General features: G+C 42.4%; 2 protein-coding genes across 3 annotated transcripts; both read right to left on the bottom strand.

Moving 5' to 3' along the window:
* Window positions 1-565: 565 nt before the first annotated feature.
* Window positions 566-6242, bottom strand: LOC123990982 (CLOCK-interacting pacemaker-like). 2 transcript variants are annotated; one of them, XM_046292053.1, is made up of 4 exons: window positions 5757-6242; window positions 5177-5346; window positions 4813-4985; window positions 566-4434 (listed from the first exon to the last, which is right to left on the bottom strand). In XM_046292053.1, exons 2-4 carry the CDS (start codon window positions 5268-5270, stop codon window positions 3499-3501), a joined length of 1203 nt encoding a protein of 400 aa, XP_046148009.1. In that variant the 5' UTR covers window positions 5271-5346; window positions 5757-6242; the 3' UTR covers window positions 566-3498. The 2 variants fall into 2 exon arrangements, with proteins under 2 accessions (XP_046148009.1, XP_046148010.1); XM_046292054.1 differs by having other exon boundaries at window positions 5762-6242.
* Window positions 6243-6473: 231 nt separating this feature from the next.
* Window positions 6474-19993, bottom strand: LOC123991688 (vascular endothelial growth factor A-like). The gene is made up of 7 exons (XM_046293336.1): window positions 19569-19993; window positions 9737-9770; window positions 9410-9606; window positions 9159-9238; window positions 8856-8882; window positions 8621-8686; window positions 6474-7973 (listed from the first exon to the last, which is right to left on the bottom strand). The coding sequence occupies exons 1-7, from the start codon at window positions 19653-19655 to the stop codon at window positions 7952-7954; spliced, it is 513 nt and encodes a 170-aa protein (XP_046149292.1). The 5' UTR covers window positions 19656-19993; the 3' UTR covers window positions 6474-7951.
* Between the last annotated feature and the right edge of the window lie 85 nt (window positions 19994-20078).

Below are 20078 nucleotides of genomic sequence, written 5' to 3'. Positions count from 1 at the left end.
ACTGATTGAATAATTGATAACTGGTTCGATTTATTTGCATTATCATTCTCATGATTATGAATAAATGGTTATGATCCTAAATGACTCAATCATCATTCCTATTGGTCTGAATTGCTGAATTAACTAATTATGTTAATGAGAATGATTGTTATTATTTGACTTTTGTGATTATGAATTTGATTGGATACATGTTATTCTGTTTCCTTTGTTATACAGCACAGACAAACTACCCAGTAAATATACCACTTTCTGGTTAAAGGAATTCCTGCCTCAGTCTCCTCCATTCCTTTCAGTCACCTGACCCGTGACCTGACCGCCTGTTCACCTTCACTATTGTCAGTCATCCTACCTGTCTAGCTACCCACACAGATTCCAATCATCTGTCACTGTGTTTTATTTTACTGTCAATGGTCTGTTCACGTGGTTTCCTCGATCATGAGTTACTTATGTTGTTGCAATATAACATATAAAGGAGTCAGCAGTGTGTGTGATCTCATCCATCTTCTCTGCTCAATTATATTGACTTAGATATTATCGTGTTTCATCACCACAGACAGAGACCACGTTCTTGGAAATAGCGTTTATTAAGCAAGCAATGTATCTTCTAAAAAATGAACAAAAAAAAGTTCACTTGAGCAACACAAACACAGATACTGCATTTACTAACCATCATTCAATTAAACGATCCTGATTTGCATAGCTGCAAAAAAGAAAAACGTCTTTTAGGAAGTCAACATCATGATCAATTTATTTTTCTGCAGCTTTTACATAGTTTATCATTTAAATAAAAAAAATAGTAATACAAAACAGCGGTACAGAATCTGTTAAGCGTTATTTTCTCATTTTGTTATCAATCACAAGCTACTACGGCTGAACTATTGAAACATTGAGCTTATAATATTAATATAATTACATTTAATTTATGTCCTTGCGATGAGGAGGCAGGTTAACAATGATAGAAAAACAGCTGCCAACATTTAAATATAAGACAAACTTTTAGTTTTTTTTTTAACCTATTTGAACTGTAGTAACAAGCACATACAGGTTTTATGCAGTTCTTATAGATGAGAAATTCAGGAAGCTCAAGTTTTAAAATGGCTTCCCCGCGGCCTATTACTACTTACACTGAAGATAACATGTACTGTTATTTTCATTTTAGGCAGTAAAGCACAAATTATATCACCTTCTTTGCACTTGTAACAACTTCAAGGCACTCCGATGCTTTGCAGGTCAAAATAACAAGATATCTCACTAAGGGCTACTGTACGTCTGACAGTCTGTCTTCTTATGGAGAACTCCTTATTTGAAAAATAAAATAAAATAATTGAACACCACATAATCAATTGTCTAAATAAGGCCATGAAAGTAACATAGGACAGGGAGATATGATGCTTGGTCTATTACAAAAACACAATCGCAGGTTTAAAAATAAATTAAACCTCATGATAAATTGTGCCAACTTAGTCTTACTTGGGAGTAACTTCCCATGAAAATACAATACAAGGTTTTAAATAAAGTTAAGCTTTTTGATAAGGCCTTGAAAATGATCTCACGTCAGTCTTTGATGAACAGAATCCTCACTGGAATCCTGAAGGAGTCTTTAGGTAAAGCACCGTCTTTCCTTGTCCAGAGGTCCATGAATTCACAAAGAGGAAAAAAGTATTCTGTGTTGCCTGCTTTCCATTCTTCTTCGACATTTTACAGTGGAAACCTACTGGCTCTTGTAAAGCATATCAATAAAGATCTTCATTTTAAATTTAGACCATACATTTTAATTGTTGTTTGTTTGTTGGGTTCAGTTCAGGTACCCATTCTAGCACTCTCGCTAGCCATACCACGCAAGCTTTCCTCAAAATAGGCCTATATAACTCAGCATGCCCCATTTCAAGTCATACCTATAACTGGTTAAATTGTCAGTTGGTGGACACTTACAGCTTTCAGTAAAACAGCCCCATATGGCTTATCTCAGAGATACCCAGCATGACAAGCACATCCATAACATGATGTTGCCACCACAATACTTGAAAATACAGAAGATCAAAAACATTTGCATTCACTCCACATTACTGGCCTGTATGACAAATTGAAAAGAAGGAAGCCTGTATTAAAAATCCACTTCAAATCATCCATTCTGTTTGCAACAAGGACGTTGAACAAGACTGCAAGACAACACAGCAAATAAATATAAAAATACACTTTTTGGCAGCATCATGTTATGGGTATGCTTGTCACCGACAGGGACTAGGGAGTTTGTCAGGATCAAAATAAATATTAAAGGAGCAAAGCTCAGGTAAAAACCCGCTGCAGTCTTCTGAAAACTTACGCTTGGGAGTTTTATTTTTTCCGCTGGACAATTAAACAAATGTTAATGTCGAAGAATGTCTTCTTCCTAATCTCTTTTTCTCCCCAATTTTGTGGTATTCAATTGGTAGTTACAGTCTTGTCTCATCGCTGCAACTCCCGTACGGAGTTGGGAGAGGCGAAGGTCGAGAGCCGTGCGTCATCCGAAAGACAACCTAACCAAGCCACACTGCTTCTTGACACAATGCCCACTTAACCCGGAAGCCAGTTGCACCAATGTGTCTGAGGAAACCCCATACAACTGGCTACCGTGTCAGTGTGCGGGCCAGGCGCAGGAGTCGCTAGTGCCAGATGGGACAAGGAAACCCCTGCTAGCCAAAACGTCCCCTAACCCGGACGATGCTGGGCCAATTGTGCGCCGCCCCATGGGTCTCCCGGTCATAGCCGGCTGGGACAGAGCCTGGACTCAAACCCAGAATCTCTAGTTGCACACAGCTAGCACTGCCCCCCAGAATGGCTTTCCAAGAGGTGTTGCATTTTCCTGAATGGTCCAGTCTCCTTCCTGTTTAAATTGGCTTGAAAACCAGAGACAATGCTTGAATATTGGTGTCCATCAATGATTCCCAACCAAATGTAGAGTATTTTGACAAAAACAATGGATATATATTGCCCTCTGTTTTGTAAAGTTGGAGGAAACTTAATTCAAAATTATTCCCAGCTGTAATGGCTGCCAAAGGTGCTTCCACCAGGTATTAACTCTGGGATGTGAAGACATACACAGTCAAGACATCTTTGTTTTTTTCTTATTCATTTGGAAAATGTTCTATACATTTTCTTTCAATATGAAAATGTGGAATAGATCGGTAGGGAAAAAATTTGATTTAATTTTAAGGCTGTGCAAAGGGTGTGTAGACTCACTAGAATCAAAGTAGTGCACTAGAGTCACAGTAGTGCAGTTTATGGAGAATAGAGCGATTTCATAATGTACAGGAGCCTCCTATCCAACCGCCGGGCCTGGGGTAAGATATATATATATATACTGCTAGTAGAGACTACTGCTAGTATGTAGGTCAGATTATATGTCTGTGTGATAATTGTGGGCATAGTAATGCCAGTCTAGCTGCCTCAGCCTCCCCCACTTCAACTCAGTCTCTGCCCAGTCTAACAGATGAAACCCTGCTTTTACTCAGTTCAGATCTAATCTGTATCTGCCTTTAAGCTGCTCTGCTGCCCACTGCCCTTCTCTTCCTGCTCTTCCTGGAGGCTGGTCTGCAGCTTGCTCCAGATGCTGGTATCTCCGGTCTGCAGGGCCTGCAGGAAGAGGTTGGTGTGCTCCTTGAGCCGGTCCAGGTCTACCTGGGTCCTGCGGTTCTGACGAATCAGGTCCTTGGTACTCAGGGTGATCTCCAGCAATCCAGACTTGGATAGGATGTTGTACGTGTTGCAGAAACGCTTGTGCTTTATGTCATGGTCATCGCTATTGTCGTCGTGGTTGCTGTCATCGTGGCAGCTGTTGTCGTTGGTTGTGGTGACGGTGGGTTGTGGGAGGGAGAGGGTCTTGGTTTTCTCAGGGACCTCAGAGGTGAGGGTGTCTGAAGGTGTTACGGTTAAGGCAGGGGACGGGGCTGGGGAGAACTCTGATCTACTGACGGCGAGAGAGGATCTTGCAGGACTGCTGCAAGCACTGGAGTCTGTGAGGGAGGGGGTGAGCCTATGCTGGGGAAAGGGGGACAGGGAGCTAGAGGGAGGAGGGAGACTGGGGGTGCTGGAACCAGAAGAACCACAGCTAGAACTTCTAGACTGGTGCCTCTGCTGTTTGTTTCTGTGGTTGTGATGGTGTTCCCGGTGGCTAGAGGCAGAGGGGGATGAAGCGGGGAAATAACAAGAGCTTACTCCCCCGGAGGAACTCGAACTGTCTCCAGGGTGAGGGGCGATCTTCGGGTAGGACCTAAGGATGGGAAGATTCTTCTTGGGGCGCCGGCGTTTGGAAGTGGCCTCCTTAGGGTTGGATATGGTGCCGTGGGAGACCACAGGGGAGACAACGGGCTGGACGAAGACCACCTGAGGCTGCTGGACCATCTCCACAGCTGGGCTGAACCCCCATGGCTTCTGAGAGGGAGGGTTGTCCCCAGGCTGGAGAGAGAGAGAGAACACAGACACAAAACAGAAAGATTAGTTCATGAACAATACTATAAGAGAGTACCAAAAGGTTCAAGACAGAGGACACAGTCAATCACAATACAGACTAGCCCATGAACAATACTATAGATATTATAGAAGGCTACATAGAAACCAGTCCCAATACATAGATGAATAATCCCATGATTAGGATAAAAGAAGGTGGAAAATGCAAAGACAGAATGTTCTTACACCCAGGAAATGATTTGAAAAAAATAAAAATAAAAATAATAATAATTAACCATCAAAGTAATACAAATAAAATCAGACACGCCAAGAAATCATGAATAGCTAAAACTTCACTGATGGTTTAGTGGGACATTTCTAACATACCTGTTTTAGGAGGACATTTTTCATGATCATGGGGGACATGTTGGAGTAGGACCCCCCCAACACAGCTAGCTGTGAGGGATGAGACCCCGACCCGGACGGAGGGTGCTGGGCCTCTCTCTTGGACACAGTGTGAGATGAGTCCTCAGAATCTGTCAGGTCTATGGTGCTGGCATCTGTGGAGGGAAGGAGAAGATCGATTCAGTGTTTTCGGGACAAGAAAAATAAAGACAACTTCAATGATGTGGTGGGGGAAGACAGTTGGGAATCAACAAAGGGAAGTATAGTAGAAAGTACCCTTCAAAGCTAAAGATGATGAAGATGGTAGTAAAGACATCCGAACGAAGGGACTCAGTGAGGGACTAACCTGAGAAGCCAGAGTCTCTCTCCGAGTCTGTTCTGGAGCTTCCAGACTTCCTGGTCCTAGATTGCCCTTCTGCTTTCCTCTTGGTACTACTCATCTTGTTTCTTTTCAATGGTCTTGTCAGTCACTCAGACTACTACACCCACATCAGTGTAGTAGAATGGATAGGAAACCTGGGATGCACACCCCCCCAAATAAAAAAAATCTGCATTATTATATGTTTCGTTACTACATATCTATTGCAACTCCTTCCGTGTTGTAGGGGTGCAATACTGTTCTAGGGGTGCAATACGCTTTCCATTCTGTTAGAATCTAGCCGTTTCTTTGTCCCTCCTGCTAGGACTATAGTTCAGTAGCTAGCTGCAGTTTTAGCATAACTGCTAGCTACTCCAATTTCTGGATTTTGAAATTAGCTAACTAACGTTGGCTACTTGATTGTCACAGACCACTAGCTAGCTATACCAACTACGTTAACATGTCTGAATGCAACGTATCTAGTTACATCTTTCCTTTGGACGTATTAGCTAGCAACGATTACAATACAGAACAATGCATAGACATGATTGAAACAATACAAATGTACCCAACTTCGTGTCCTTGCTCAATCCTAACTTGTGGTCTATCGTCCGCTCGCAGTCTCTCCGCCACAGTCTGTCGGTCTGGTGTGAGTGTGTAACGTTAGTCGGCAAGGTAGTACACATATACACGGGGCTAAGCTTCTGGTACACTCCTGCCAGCTAGCGCACATGCAGCGAGGAATTCCAGGAGAATCCGATGTGATGCGATGCAATCTTGATCAAGACGGTGCAGCAACACCACAAGGGAGTGAGTGAGTAGCTAATGTTCCGAAGGATCAACAATGTTCTCCCGGCAGTGAGAAACCGGATGGGACACGATCTTCTCGTCTAAAGTCTGTGTACCTCACCTATCCATATTTGGAAGTTTGTGGCTGTATAGTCGTGTTCTAAGCATTTGTTTTGTGCTGTCTAGCCCACCCACTACTATATTTCACCAGTATGCCATCTGACGAAATTGTGTTCAACAGTGAACTATGGGAGTTGTACCATAGATAGAACAATGACACATATATTTCACCGGATGTATAAATGTGAAGCATCCGCTTGGCCTTTCTAAATACGGTAGTGAGAGGAAGCCCTCTGGCTGGCAGTGGGAGAAGATGGAACGAGATGGATTTTGGCCGACCTTCCGCAAATGTTCTCATCGATGAAACATTTGATCCCAATACAGTTTTCTGTTTTCAAAACTAAAATCTGTTATGAACAGAGTGGACTACGTTTAGTAGACTTTATTTAGCCTTTATTAAAAAAAAACGTTTATAATACAAATTGTGTTGCTTAAAAGGAGTGCAGAGGAGAATTTACAAAGGAGGCGTGCCCTAACGGAAATATGCCGATATGTTCTAGAACGAGCCAATATCATCTCACTAGCTTGTGCTCGGCTCTGGCCACATCCTTGCTTGTTCTTCTCACTATGTCTAATTTGTTTCCGTTTGAAACGACAGGCTGTGGTCTATCTTGGTTTAGTTATAAACATCTTAGGTTGCACAGTACCGGCATTTCGGCCGTCACTAGTTACCACAGATACAAAGGCAAAAACCCCGCCCATTTCTACAATTTGTTAGAAATGTAACCATAAACCCAACCGCACTGCTAACCTTATGCCTAACCCTAACCTTAGGACTAACCCTGACCATAAAGCACATTTTTGTTTTCATGAATTTTCACGATATAGCTCATTTTGACTTTATGTTTGTGGTAACGAGTGGCAACCTGGAATTTCGCCTGTATGGGGAATCCGTGATGTGAGACCATAGTGTGCTGTTACATGACATACTAGTTGTCAAGGAGTGGCATCAGGACACACACACACAATCGAAACGACCCACCTGAGGAAAATCTTATATTTACTCCTTTTCAAGAGAGTCAGTCAGACACATCATGACACTCAGTAAATGAACACAGCACACTCCCAAGACAAAGATGTAATTCTAACATGAACAACTCCAAATGTAATTCCCAGATGCCGTTTCTGATACAGTGATCGCTATAAACTTATTTACATTTGAATATATTTCATTTTCATATATAATACAGTGGAATCCATGTGGATGTGTTATTCTTCTCTGTCTGATGAAAGTTAAGAGATATAAACATTACAGGTCTTGATATAACCTACAGTATGTCCATCCCTCCCTTTGATCATACACTTCAGTTCAGACCATTCTCTACTGCAATGCGATCATCATGGGGAGAGGTATATTGGGAAGGTGTCTGTTCTCTCCCGAGTTCAGTCCACACCCATTCTGCATCTGTTTCAGCCTTCTTCGTTGTTGTTCCATACTCGATTGAAGCTAAATCCATTTATTGGCCTACTGCTTTTCAAGAACACTGCCTGTAAGGTGCGGCTTAGTCCCTTTGTCCCTTGGCGATTGGTTATCTCCTGTCCTGCCACCCCTCTGTCCATCTCCTCTATGTCCATGAGGTGGAGCTACTGTATCTGCTATTACAGTGGGAAATCATCCGCGTAAAAGTATTCTCAAGGCTGATATTGGGTATCCAGTATCAGAAAACTATAGTTGTTATTACTCTGGTATAAATTGCAGTTTGGGGTTAGTGTATTTTCATGGACAATGAGTTTAGGCATTTGTGTATCTGGGGGGTAAACAAGTAGGTGTGTGGTTCGCCCTATGCTGTCTTCATTCCACAGCTGAGTGGTGATTGGACAGCGGACTGGAAGGACGGGGATCCAAGTATCCTACTAACTGTGTGGGTGCTGACACCTGCAAAGAAACAGGCAGAGTAAATGCTCCATCATCTGATGCTATGCTCACACTGTCAAAAGCACTTCTCTGTTCCTCTTCTCTATTCCTCTTTTCTCACTCTCTCTCTCTCTCTCTCTCTCTCTCTCTCTCTCTCTCTCTCTCTCTCTCTCTCTCTCTCTCTCTCTCTCTCTCTCTCTCTCTCTCTCTCTCTCTCTCTCTCTCTCTCTCTCTCTCAATACAAGATGTACATTACAGATGATGTGCATTACAACAACAACAAAATATATATACATGTATATGAATGGGAGTGTGTGTTGTCTTCGACAGTAGGAGGTCTGGGTCGCTGCGTAGTTCAGCTCCCACCCTCGAACCCACCACCGCGGTGTGAGTGTCAGTATCATGGGTAGGCAATTAAGTTTCTCTCTCTGTCCTCTCTCTCTTCTTTCTCCCTGTCTCTCTCTGGTGTGTGTGTGTGTGTGTGTGTGTGTGTGTGTGTGTGTGTGTGTGTGTGTGTGTGTGTGTGTGTGTGTGTGTGTGTGTGTGTGTGTGTGTGTGTGTGTGTGTGTGTGTGTGTGTGTGTGTGTGTGTGTGTGTGTGTGTGTGTGTGTGTGTGTGTGTGTGTAAGACTTCCCATCACCAGCTGAGGGCAGTCTAGTGACACTTACTTGCCGCAGTCTTTGGATCTTTTCCTGTGCTTCCTCCTCCTGGGATGGATCCTGACTCTGGGACTGCTGAAAAGGAGGGAAAGGAGTGGGGCTTGAGTTAACAAATCTACAGAAGCAAACACGTCATTCCAAGGTAGTTGCTATGTGATTACCATTTCACTATTACTGTACTGTAAAATAAAGTGCTACCCAATATCAGACCTGTGACCATAGAAGCAATCATTCATTTACTCACCTCTCATTCAAATGCATCTTCCTGTGTCTAAAAACAAGAGGACCGGTGTTATGAGTCTCATCAGGGTCATTCATATTCATCAGTGCGCGCCATAGCAAAACATTTGGCAACGGAAAATGAAAACAAGCATTTCTTATTCAATACGGTCAGGGTAGTCCCTTCCCGTTTTGGCCTGATTGCTTCTGTTTCGTTCCCAGGGAATTACAACCCAGTTTTTAAGTGAATGTGCCTGGGTGGAAGGGCTGTTCATATTTTGAATTACTTAGATAGCATTACATGCCAGATGACATTAGGCTTTATTACCTGCACTCACAGGTCTGATGCTCCATAAACGTCAGCTCCACATACTGTCCTGTCCTCTCAGTCGGAGTTATCCTCATCAACTGACACACACACAAACACACAGAGGAAAACACAAACACATGCATTGAGGTGTCCATGCGCTCAAAGATGTGGACTGACATTGGGTGTTTTACCGGAACATATATCTCTTTAAGGTTGGAAGAGGGTAGCCCAAGGCAATATGTGGCCTCCTGACACAAAGTGACCCCCACCTGCATGGTGACGTTACGTGTGAGGGTGGGGTGACACTCCAGGTTCTCGTCTCCACAGCAACCAGCGCATCGCCACAGGGGCACGCAGGCAGGGCTAAAAATATATTCCACCCCTCCAGGGTACTCCTGCTCCACCTCCACCAATCGCTCCATCGAATGACACAAACTCCGCCCCAAAACCTCCCGGAACAGCATCACTGCAACAAGAGTTGACCAATGAACTATCACTCAGACCCAGGTTGATTGACAGCGGACCAATGTCTTCACTGTCTCTATGAAATATTAAAAAGACAATTACTTAACTTAAGGAACAAGAGAGGCACTTACCTCTAGAGTGTGGTTCCACTGGGGAGTGAGAAGTCTGGAATAAAAAGAAGGGGGAAAAATGATATGTTATATTTCCGATAGAAGGAAATGATCACAGGTAGACATCACTGTGAACAACATAGCCAATACATAGCGACAGTTGACGCCCACTCAGTCAGTCACAGAAACTTCGACTCTGAACATATTTATTGGGCAGCTGATGAGCGTACTCTTGTGGTAGAAAGAGAATGCTACAGCTGTGAGCAAGCAAGAGTTCTGTTACAGCCTATTTTCAGCTCAACCAAGGCAGAGGGGGCAGACATAGTAATCTTACAGGGCCTCAGACTCCAGAACATAGACTTATATCCAGACTAAAGCAGGGCAGTGGGATACTGTAGGATTGCAGGATCATCTCCAGTAAGTGAGAGAGAGAGAGAGAGAGAGAGAGAGAGATCTTTCTCCTCAGGACCAAAGATTTTCTCTCCTTATTTTCACTTACTGATTTCACCCACTCTGGGGTTTTTTGAGTTCCAATGAGAGTTGACAGTTCCGGTGAAGCCATGGTTTGGATAAACCCAAAGTTCCAATGCAGAATGATGCCCCATGCTGTTTTAATAAACTGATACATTATGTTAATCATCAAGCTGTTTTGTGAACTTGAAGCCATGGAAAGGATAGTCTTGCTGACACAAGCTCACGTTGCTTTGCGTCAGCCGGGTTGATGGAAGGAAGCCATGGTTTCAACAGACCTTTGGCCATGCGATGAGAATGTCTGTCTATAGGAGACACGTTTTCCTCGATGTCACAGTGCTGCTGAGCAGCAACAAGGAGCGGTGATGTGGCAAAACTGCAGCCATCCATCACTGTCGCCATAGTGACGCCGCATAACCAACCATAGCCAACGATACATGACCATTAGTCTCTTCCCACTGACCACTAAAGCACAAGTACAAAAAGGCATCCCAGGATGTCTCTACTGTAAGTCTTTGTTTGGACACAGTGAGAGACATGTCTCTGGTCAGGAACTATGAACACAAACAAACACAAATACAAGCCCAGACAGTGAACAGGCAGCTCACAGAGACAATGGGAGAGAGACAGTTTTGGAGTTCTCACAGTAGTCTGCTAGCCATCCTTGACCTCACGTGGTCTCTCTTTCCCTCTCTCTCCTCCTCCTCAGTCGATTTCTTCCTGTCCTTTCTCTCTCGCTCTTTTCTCATCTCATCTCTCTCTCTCTCTCTCTCTCCCTCATAAGTTGTATTTTATAAATGTCAGTTTGTATCTCTGGATCCAGTGGTCCCATCTGGGCTGGTTTCAATGGCTCTAATAAATCTCACCATTAGCTCCTTTTTAACTGACCTCCATTACATGTATCCTGTTGACACTAAGAGTTAGTTTCTCTCTACGGGTTTCAGCGGGTTATTTTATCACACACAACCCCCTGAAGTGAGACGGAGGCGGTGTTCAGGTTTTGTAGTGATTTAGGTAGAAGAGTGGAAAGTCCCCGGTTTACGAGTGATGTAACATGCGTTTCCCAAAACACAGTGCAGAGAGAACGGTCGCTAAGTGTGACAGAGAGGGAGAACTGCTCTCAGCAGCATAGAATGAACTCAGAATCATTTTTACGACCACAAATAACCATAACTGTAGTGACCCTGTGTTTATAAACGTGGATTTCGACTTTGCCACTTCAGCATGCTTTTGTGGCACAGTCGATGCCACGTAAGGGCTACGGGCCAGAAGTTTAAGGGTTTGCCAACCACCACTAACGAGCTCACTCTCCCTGCCTGTTTCGTGACAATGCGATCAGAGCCGGATGCAGATGATGATTAGTTAGGGGGAAATCAGATTTTTAACATTTCGATGCCATATTTACAATTGTATAAAATATATGCTACACATTTTACACCAAATGGTTTCTGTGCCAATGCACCACACAACCAATGAACAGAGCATACTGACTTTGGGCTCTTCAATATCACATTTTGCGTTTTCAACACTACAATAAGTAGACTTTGTCAATCTCGACAAACAGAAAATACATCCCTCCCTCTTCCCATTCATCAAATGGCTGCTGCACAGTTTGGATTGATTTCATTCTTGATTTTATATGTGTCATACATATACTGAACAAAAATTTAAATGCAACATGTAAAGTGTGGGTCCCATTTTTCAAGAGCTGAAATAAAAGATCCCAGAAATGTTCCATACACACAAACATATTATTTCTCTCAAATGTTTTGCACAAATGTGCTTACATCCCTGTTAGTGAGCATGTCTCCTTTACCAAGATAATCCATCCACCTGACAGGTGTGGCATATCAAGAAGCTGAATAAACAGCATGATCCTTAGACAGGTGCACCTTATGCTGGGGACAGTAAAAGGCCACTCTAAAGTGTGCAGTTTTGTCACACAACATAATGCCACAGATGTCTCAAGTTTTGAGGGAGTATGCAATTGGCATGCTGACTGCAGGAATGTCCAACAGAGCTGTTTCCAGATAATTTCATGTTCATTTCTCTACCATAAGCAGCCTCTAACAAGGTTTTTATAGAATTTGGCAGTACATCCAACCGGCTGCACAACCACAGAGTATGTGTAACCACGCCAGCCCAGAACCTCCACATCCAGCTTCTTCACCTGCAGGATCGTCTGTGGAGGGAGGATGCTGAGGAGTATTTCTGTCTGTAATAAATTCCTTTTGTGGGGGAAAAACTCATTCAGGTTGGCTGGGCCTGGCCCACCAGTGGGTGGACCTGGCTCCCAAATGAGTGGGCCTTTGCCCACCCATGGCTGCGCCCCTGCCTAGTCATGTGAAATTAATTTATTTCAATTGACTGATTTCCTTCTATGAACTGTAAAATCTTTGAAATTGTTGCATGTTGCCTTTACAGTGTCTCCTGACCCCTCCTGTCTCAGCCTCCAGTATTTATGCTGCAGCTGTTTATGTGTCGGAGACTAGGGCCAGTCTGTTATATCTGGAGTATTTCTCCTGTCTTATCTGGTGTCCTGTGTGAATTTAAGTATGCTCTCTCTAATTCTCTCTCTCTCTTTCTTTCTTTCTTTCTTTCTTTCTTTCTCTCTCGGAGGACCTGAGCCCTAGGACCCTAGGAGCCCTAGGACCATGCCTCAGGACTACCTGGCATGATGACTCCTTGCTGTCCCCAGTCCACCTGGCCGTGCTGCTGCTCCAGTTTCAACTGTTCTGCCTATGGAACCCTGACCTGTTCACTGGACGTGCTACCTGTCCCAGATCTGCTGTTTTCAACTCTCTAGAGACAGCAGGACTGGTAGAGATACTCTGAATGATCGGCAACCACTGTGATTATTATTATTTGACCATGCTGGTCATCTATGAACATTTGAACATCTTGGACATGTTCTGTTATAATCCCCACCCGGCACAGCCAGAAGAGGACTGGCCACCCCTCAGAGCCTGGTTCCTCTCTAGGTTTATTCCTAGGTTTTGGCCTTTCTAGGGAGTTTTTCCTAGCCACCCTGCTTCTACACCTGCATTGCTTGATGTTTGGGGTTTTAGCTGGGTTTCTGTACAGCACTTTGTGACATCAGCTGATGTAAGAAGGGCTTTATAAATAAATTGGATTGATTGATCAGCCGGTGGGTAGCTTGAGTATTAAAAAAAAAGACTATAAAATAAAATACAACTGAAACAAAAACTATTTTTTGGGGGAGGGGGGGGGTGAACCCAATATACTTTAAAATGACTAAAAGCAAATCGAAACTGTGTAGAAATGATAATAACAAAGCATCCTTCACTCATGCTGCCAAACATACCCTTGTAAAACTGACCATCCTACTAATCCTCGACTTTGGCGATGTCATTTACAAAATAGCCTCCAATACCCTACTCAACAAATTGGATGCAGTCTATCACAGTGCAATATGTTTGTGGTCCTTCTGTAGCTCAGTTGGTAGAGCATGGCGCTTGTAACGCCAAGGTAGTGGGTTCGATCCCCGGGACCACCCATACGTAGAATGTATGCACACATGACTGTAAGTCGCTTTGGATAAAAGCGTCTGCTAAATGGCATATATTATTATTATTATTATTATTATATTATTGTCACCAAAGCCCCATATACTACCCACCATTGCGACCTGTACGCTCTCGTTGGCTGGCCCTCGCTTCATACTCGTCGCCAAACCCACTGGCTCCATGTAATCTACAAGACCCTGCTAGGTAAAGTCCCCCCTTATCTCAGCTCGCTGGTCACCATAGCATCTCCAACCTGTAGCACACGCTCCTGCTGGTATATCTCTCTAGTCACCCCCAAAACCAATTCTTTCTTTGGCCGCCTCTCCTTCCAGTTCTCTGCTGCCAATGACTGGAACGAACTACAAAAATCTCTGAAACTGGAAACACTTATCTCCCTCACTAGCTATAAGCACTAGCTGTCAGAGCAGCTCACAGATTACTGCACCTGTACATGTCCCACCTATAATTTAGCCCAAACAACTACCTCTTTCCCTACTGTATTTAATTAATTAATTAATTTTGCTCCTTTGCACCCCATTATTTTTATTTGTACTTTGCAAATCTACCATTCCAGTGTTTTACTTGCTATATTGTATTTACTTTGCCACCATAGCCTTTTTTGCCTTTACCTCCCTTATCTCACCTCATTTGCTCACATCGTATATAGACTTGTTTATACTGTATTATTGACTGTATGTTTGTTTTACTCCATGTGTAACTCTGTGTCGTTGTATGTGTCGAACTGCTTTGCTTTATCTTGGCCAGGTCGCAATTGTAAATGAGAACATGTTCTCAACTTGCCTACCTGGTTAAATAATGGTTAAATAAATAAATAAATAATGGACTTTTATTCTTGACAGTCCAGCTCGCTATTAATCACTAGACAGTCAGGGATAATCTAAAATGGAAAAAACACCGGATAGACTAAATAATTTTGCACATTTTGACTGCAAGGAAATATAACCAATTTTCAGTGCAGCCCTCCGGACATCGACCAAATGTGACCCACATGAAAAATAGGTTTGACACCTCTGCTTTAGGATGTCTATAGCAAGGTTTCCATTAAAATTGCAACAGATTTTCATGCAAACATTCTAAAATCTGCATAAAAACACGATGCACATTTTCCCCTCAGAGTTGTGTTTCCATCAAATTGACTTGTTGCGGATAAAAGTCTGTGTGTAAATACGTAGTGTACAAAAAAACAATACTTTTAAGGTTACATTTCCATGCACCAAATAAAAAATACAAGTTTCAATGGGTTTCCATCTAATTTTCAACTCAAGGCCTACTGATGGTTTTGTCACTAAAAATGTTGCATATGTATAGCAAATGTGCCCACTCTGGTATTGGCACGTGTGCTCTAGCCAACAGCTTGCAGATACAGTGCAGGTTTCGTTTACTACATGATCAGATTATTATGGACAAAGGTGTGATATTATTTTTATTTGTCAAATAGCATCCATGCCTTGATCATCTGGTCACCAGAATAAGACCCTCAATATTTATTGAAAGGAGCATCAAGCATTGCATCACCTTGCACTTTCACCTTGCACGATTCATCAGACTATTTTTTACATGTATTTTTATTTGTAATAATGACAATTACAACAATACTGAATTAACACGTATTTGAACTTAATGTAAAACATCAATAAAATCAATTTAGCCTCAAATAATGAAACATGTTCAATTTGGTTTAAATAATGCAAAAACAAAGTGTTGGAGCAGAAAGTAATATGTGCCATGTAAAAAAGCTACCGTTTAAGTTCCTTGCTCAGAACATGAGAACATATGAAAGTTGGTGGTTCCTTTTAACATGAGACTTCAATGTTCCAATGTAAGAGGTTTTAGGTTGTAGTTAATATAGTATTTATAGGACTATTTTTTTCTATACCATTTGTATTTCATATACCTTTGACTATTGGATGTTCTGACAGGCACTATAGTATTGCCAGTGTAACAGTATAGCTTCCGTCTCTCTCCTCGCCCCTACCTGGGCTCGAACCAGAAACACATAGACAACAGCCACACTCGAAGCATCGTTACCCATCGCTCCACAAAAGCCGCGGCCCTTGCAGCGCAAAGGGAATAACGACTCCAAATCTAAAAGCGCGTGACTTTTGAAACAGTATTAGCGCACACCCAGCTAACTAGCTAGCCATTTCACATTGGTTACACCAGCCATTAGGCTGATAGACTTGAAGTCATAAACAGCGCTGTGCTTGCGAAGAGCTGCTGGCAAAACACACGAAAGTGCTGTTTGAATTAATGATTACGGGCCTGTTGCTGCTCAGTCCGACTGCTCTATCAAATCAGACTTAATTATAACATAATAACACACAGAAATATGAGCCTTTGGTCATTAATATGATCGAATCCGGAAACTATCATTTCGAAAACAAAACGTTTATTATTTCAGTGAAATACGGAACCGTTCGGTATTTTATCTAACGGGTGGCATCCCTAAGTCTAAATATTATTGTTACATTGCACAACCTTCAATGTATGTCATAATTACGTAACATTCTGGCAAATTAGTTCGCAATGAGCCAGGCAGCCCAAACCCTGAGCAATGTACGCAAGATAAATGACACAATTTCACCTGGTTAATATTGCCTGCTAAACTGGATCAGTAGTTATAACTAGTGATTATGATTGTTTTTTATAAGATAAGTTTAATGCTAGCTAGCAATTTACCTTGGCTTCTACTACATTCGCGTAACAAGCAGGCTACTCGTGGAGTGCAATGGTTAGAGCGTTGGACTAGTTAACTGTGCGGTTGCAAGATTGCAACCCCTGAGCTGACAAGGTGAAAATCTGTTGTTCTGCCCCTGAACAAGGCAGTTAACCCACAGTTCATAGGCCGTCATTGAAAATAAGAATGTGTTCTTAACTGACTTGCCTAGTTAAATAAAAGGTATATATATATATATATATATATATATATATATATATATATATATATATATATATATATATATATATATATATATACATCGGAAATCGGCGCCCAAAAATCGTCCATTCCAATGAATCGACAACCTCTAGTTGTGATATCGATATGTTCACATAAAGGCGTTCTCCAACCTCCATTTCTCGCATAATAGCTTTTATCGACGCAAAAAGATCCCACCATGTCTAGCGATCAAATGATCGGTTGGCATTCATATTATTGTACCGAAACCTCCTGTTTCCATCACAGCTGTCATGATTATTTTATATGGTACGACTTTACTCGCATTAAAACTGGATGTCAAGCCCTTCTGAGGATGCTGGAATTATGTTTTGAATGAATGTGCGCATGTCTACAGGATACATTTGATGTAGCCTAAGCAGAATAAAACATTGTGACTGGTTGTGTTTAAAAAGTGAAATGATAAATAGTTAGGCTATAATGAAGTGTTAGGTTCTAGGTGCTTGAGGTATAGCTGCTCGGATTGGAGAGGAGGCAGAGGGGGCTTGAAGCTTTCCTGAATAACTGGGCCTGTCAGAAGCATATGTGGCAACGTTATTATAGGACGACTTGGGAGAATGATGATCTGCAACAGACAGCATATCTCAGTATCAGAAGTTTTTTTAAATACAGCCAGGCTGGCCAGCTACTGTGCCTTTCTAGATCATATAAACTGTTGAGAGTAGACCCACCCACCGATCCAAATGGAATGAAACATTCAAATCACAGGGCTATTGCAATTGTTTTCTAAATACATTTTCACTGCAGCCTAGAGTAGAATTGTGTGCTCACTTGAAAACAATAATGCAATTATTCATTGCATTGTGGGGTTGTAGGCTGCTAGGATAATTGTATTGTCCCTAAACAAGATCAGTGGGCTACCTTTTTGAGCTGCGTGTCTCATGTCTTCACTGTTCTTTCATGAGCAATGATGCACCTGGCCTCCACCTACCACTATTGTCACTATGAATGGTGGATAGAGGCCAGGATAAACAGTTAGACTGGTAGACTATATTGACATGTGGTATAGTAAAAGTTTGAGGCAGAAAAGCGTTGTGCATAAGGTAAGTACCAAAACACCGTGATATTGGGGCGGTGCATGTAAGCACATGAGGAACTTAGGCTAGGATGGAAGAAATTATATAGTAAAACCTGCAAAATAGAAAATGTTAAACCAGGGGAAAAACGCACTACCCTCCCGTGCCCAATAAAAAAAAACACACAACCCTCCCCAAACAAAAACAAAAACATTGACAACCCTCCCCAAACAAAACCAAAAATATTGACAACCCTCCCCTATTTTGGACCATCGTATACACTTCACATACATGGAGGCTACAGTGGTACAGTTCCTCGCTTGAGCAGTAGTGTGACAATGACACTGCACACCCTGCTGAGTGCATCGCAATAATGTGGGTTCAACATCTGTTCTCGTTTATCTGTACTGATCTGAAAACACTGGTCAGCTGAAAGTATCACCAGTCCTGCTGTTCCACAAGGAGAGGAGGAGAGGATGCCACTTTTGATTGTTGAGATACATCCCCAGTCTCAATAAGGGTCAGGCGTTGCTACAGGAAAAGGAAGCACCTGCGTAATGAGACTCTTACTGTTATGTCCCTGAGGACCAACCCATGTCCCTCCATTTCTCCCTGCCTGCAACACCATAGTGCTTTCATTGTGGATGAGAGTTATACTTTACATGTAATAAAGAACACATTTTTTGTATTTTTACTTAGGACGTCCTCCTATTCCACCGTGTGATCGACGGGTCTCTATCTCTCCTCTGATCCCAGCTTCCTCCACCGACAATATCATGATTTGCTTTCACTATCGATCCCCAACACACTCATTGTGTCTTACATTCCCAGCTGCAACATTAACTCATCATTAACTGCATTATTTGGTGCGCCCTGTCCACAAAGATATTGCACCAAATTGTGAGCTGTTCTCGCTTTCAGACTGTAGCGTTCAGAAATGTAAATATCATCCATCTTTTTGTTGTTGTTGACATATCTGCTCCGTCCCCGGTGGGCTAGCCAGCAGCTGCAGATGGATGTCTGTTTCTGTGACTTCTGCTGCTGTAAATATCTGCTCCGTCCCAGGTGGGCTAGCCAGCAGCTGCAGATGGATGTCTGTTTCTGTGACTTCTGCTGCTGTAAATATCTGCTCGCATGACTAATTAGCAACACGCTGTCACGATAAACAGCACAAAGTATCCCTGTATAAACTATAACGTCGGTATAAACTTGAAACTACATTTCCCAGAAAACCTCAACAGCCCAATGCAGGTAGTAACCACTCAGTGTCTGTTGAATGTGTTGCTAGTGCGTTTGTAGACTAACTACTGTAATACCCTGAGAATGATCCATTATTTACCTTGATGCCACTTCAGTATTAAGGGGTCAATATACGCTAGGAGAGGATTAATTCTATTTTACTATCTCCCTAATGTTGTAAAAGTGAGGCGTGGTGACAAAAAGTGAGTTACAGTACTAGAAAAGAATAGCTCTAAATGTGACTCTAATTACTTTTTCACGTGAAGTTGTAATGGGAGTCACATTTTGGGGCCAGAGAAGAAATTGGAGATGCAGACATGTGAAGCAGTTATGAACTCACCTTTTACAGAGAGTCCAGTTTGGAACATTGCATACAATAAAGTACAACATTATTAAGGTGTTACTTGCCATATATGAAAACTAATAGGAATATATATATATATAGCCTATCATTATTTGTTTCTGAGTACAGAGGTTTTCAAGGAGGCTGAACCATTGTCTATCAAGAACTAAAGCCGAATGATATCACCACAACATGACAAAATGTATTGACCATTTACACAACACATGTTCGCTATTGTCCCTTGATGGTGACAGGCTATAAAACAGCCATACTACTTTACCTGAGTAGGTGCCAAGTGGAACATAAGAGTTGTCAAAATCTGCGAGACGCCGACGAAAACGTGCATCTTGAAGGAAAAAGCGTTCATTTTTTTGCAGACAAATTTTTACAAAACAATTTCACTGAATCTGAGTAGCTGTCAGCACTGACAGTCTTGAGTCAAGGTAAAGAGATGCGCGTATCGGCATTGACAGTCTTGAGTCAAGGTAAAGAGATGCGCGTATTATCGACCACTGTAGAAATGACGCGATTGAGAACAGATTGAGCGAACCTTGGATGACTATCGCTGTCCGTGAAGAGCAGTCAGAGTAGGACTGATTTTTTGTAAAATACTATAATGCAGCGCTTGGACATAGCCTAATCTGAAGGTGATTAGTGAAATTCAATTAGGTTACTTTTACTAAAGTGCTTATCAAAGCGTTTCAGTGTCCCATAATGTTATGTCTTGCCCCAGACCCCCCCCCCCTCTCCCTCTCTCACACGAACACTTTCTCCCCACTTACAGTACCAG

Source organism: Oncorhynchus gorbuscha, linkage group LG12 (genome assembly GCF_021184085.1).
Source record: "Oncorhynchus gorbuscha isolate QuinsamMale2020 ecotype Even-year linkage group LG12, OgorEven_v1.0, whole genome shotgun sequence".
Taxonomy (NCBI): Eukaryota; Metazoa; Chordata; class Actinopteri; order Salmoniformes; family Salmonidae; genus Oncorhynchus; species Oncorhynchus gorbuscha.
Note: the sequence above shows the minus strand (reverse complement) of the source record. Positions and strands in the feature narration are given on the sequence as shown.

Bases quoted from the DNA above. Each gene is read 5' to 3' on its own strand.
- LOC123990982 (XM_046292053.1), bottom strand. From the start codon at position 5,270: ATGAGTAGTACCAAGAGGAAAGCAGAAGGGCAATCTAGGACCAGGAAG. The intron at 4,986-5,176 runs GTTAGTCCCTCA...TTCCCTCCACAG, and splicing joins GAGAGACTCTGGCTTCTCAG to ATGCCAGCACCATAGACCTG. The intron at 4,435-4,812 runs GTATGTTAGAAA...CTCTCTCTCCAG, and splicing joins AAAATGTCCTCCTAAAACAG to CCTGGGGACAACCCTCCCTC.
- LOC123991688 (XM_046293336.1), bottom strand. From the start codon at position 19,655: ATGAACGCTTTTTCCTTCAAGATGCACGTTTTCGTCGGCGTCTCGCAG. The intron at 9,607-9,736 runs GTAAGTGCCTCT...CTCTTGTTGCAG, and splicing joins AGTGGAACCACACTCTAGAG to TGATGCTGTTCCGGGAGGTT. The intron at 9,239-9,409 runs GTGGGGGTCACT...TGTGTGTGTCAG, and splicing joins CACGTAACGTCACCATGCAG to TTGATGAGGATAACTCCGAC.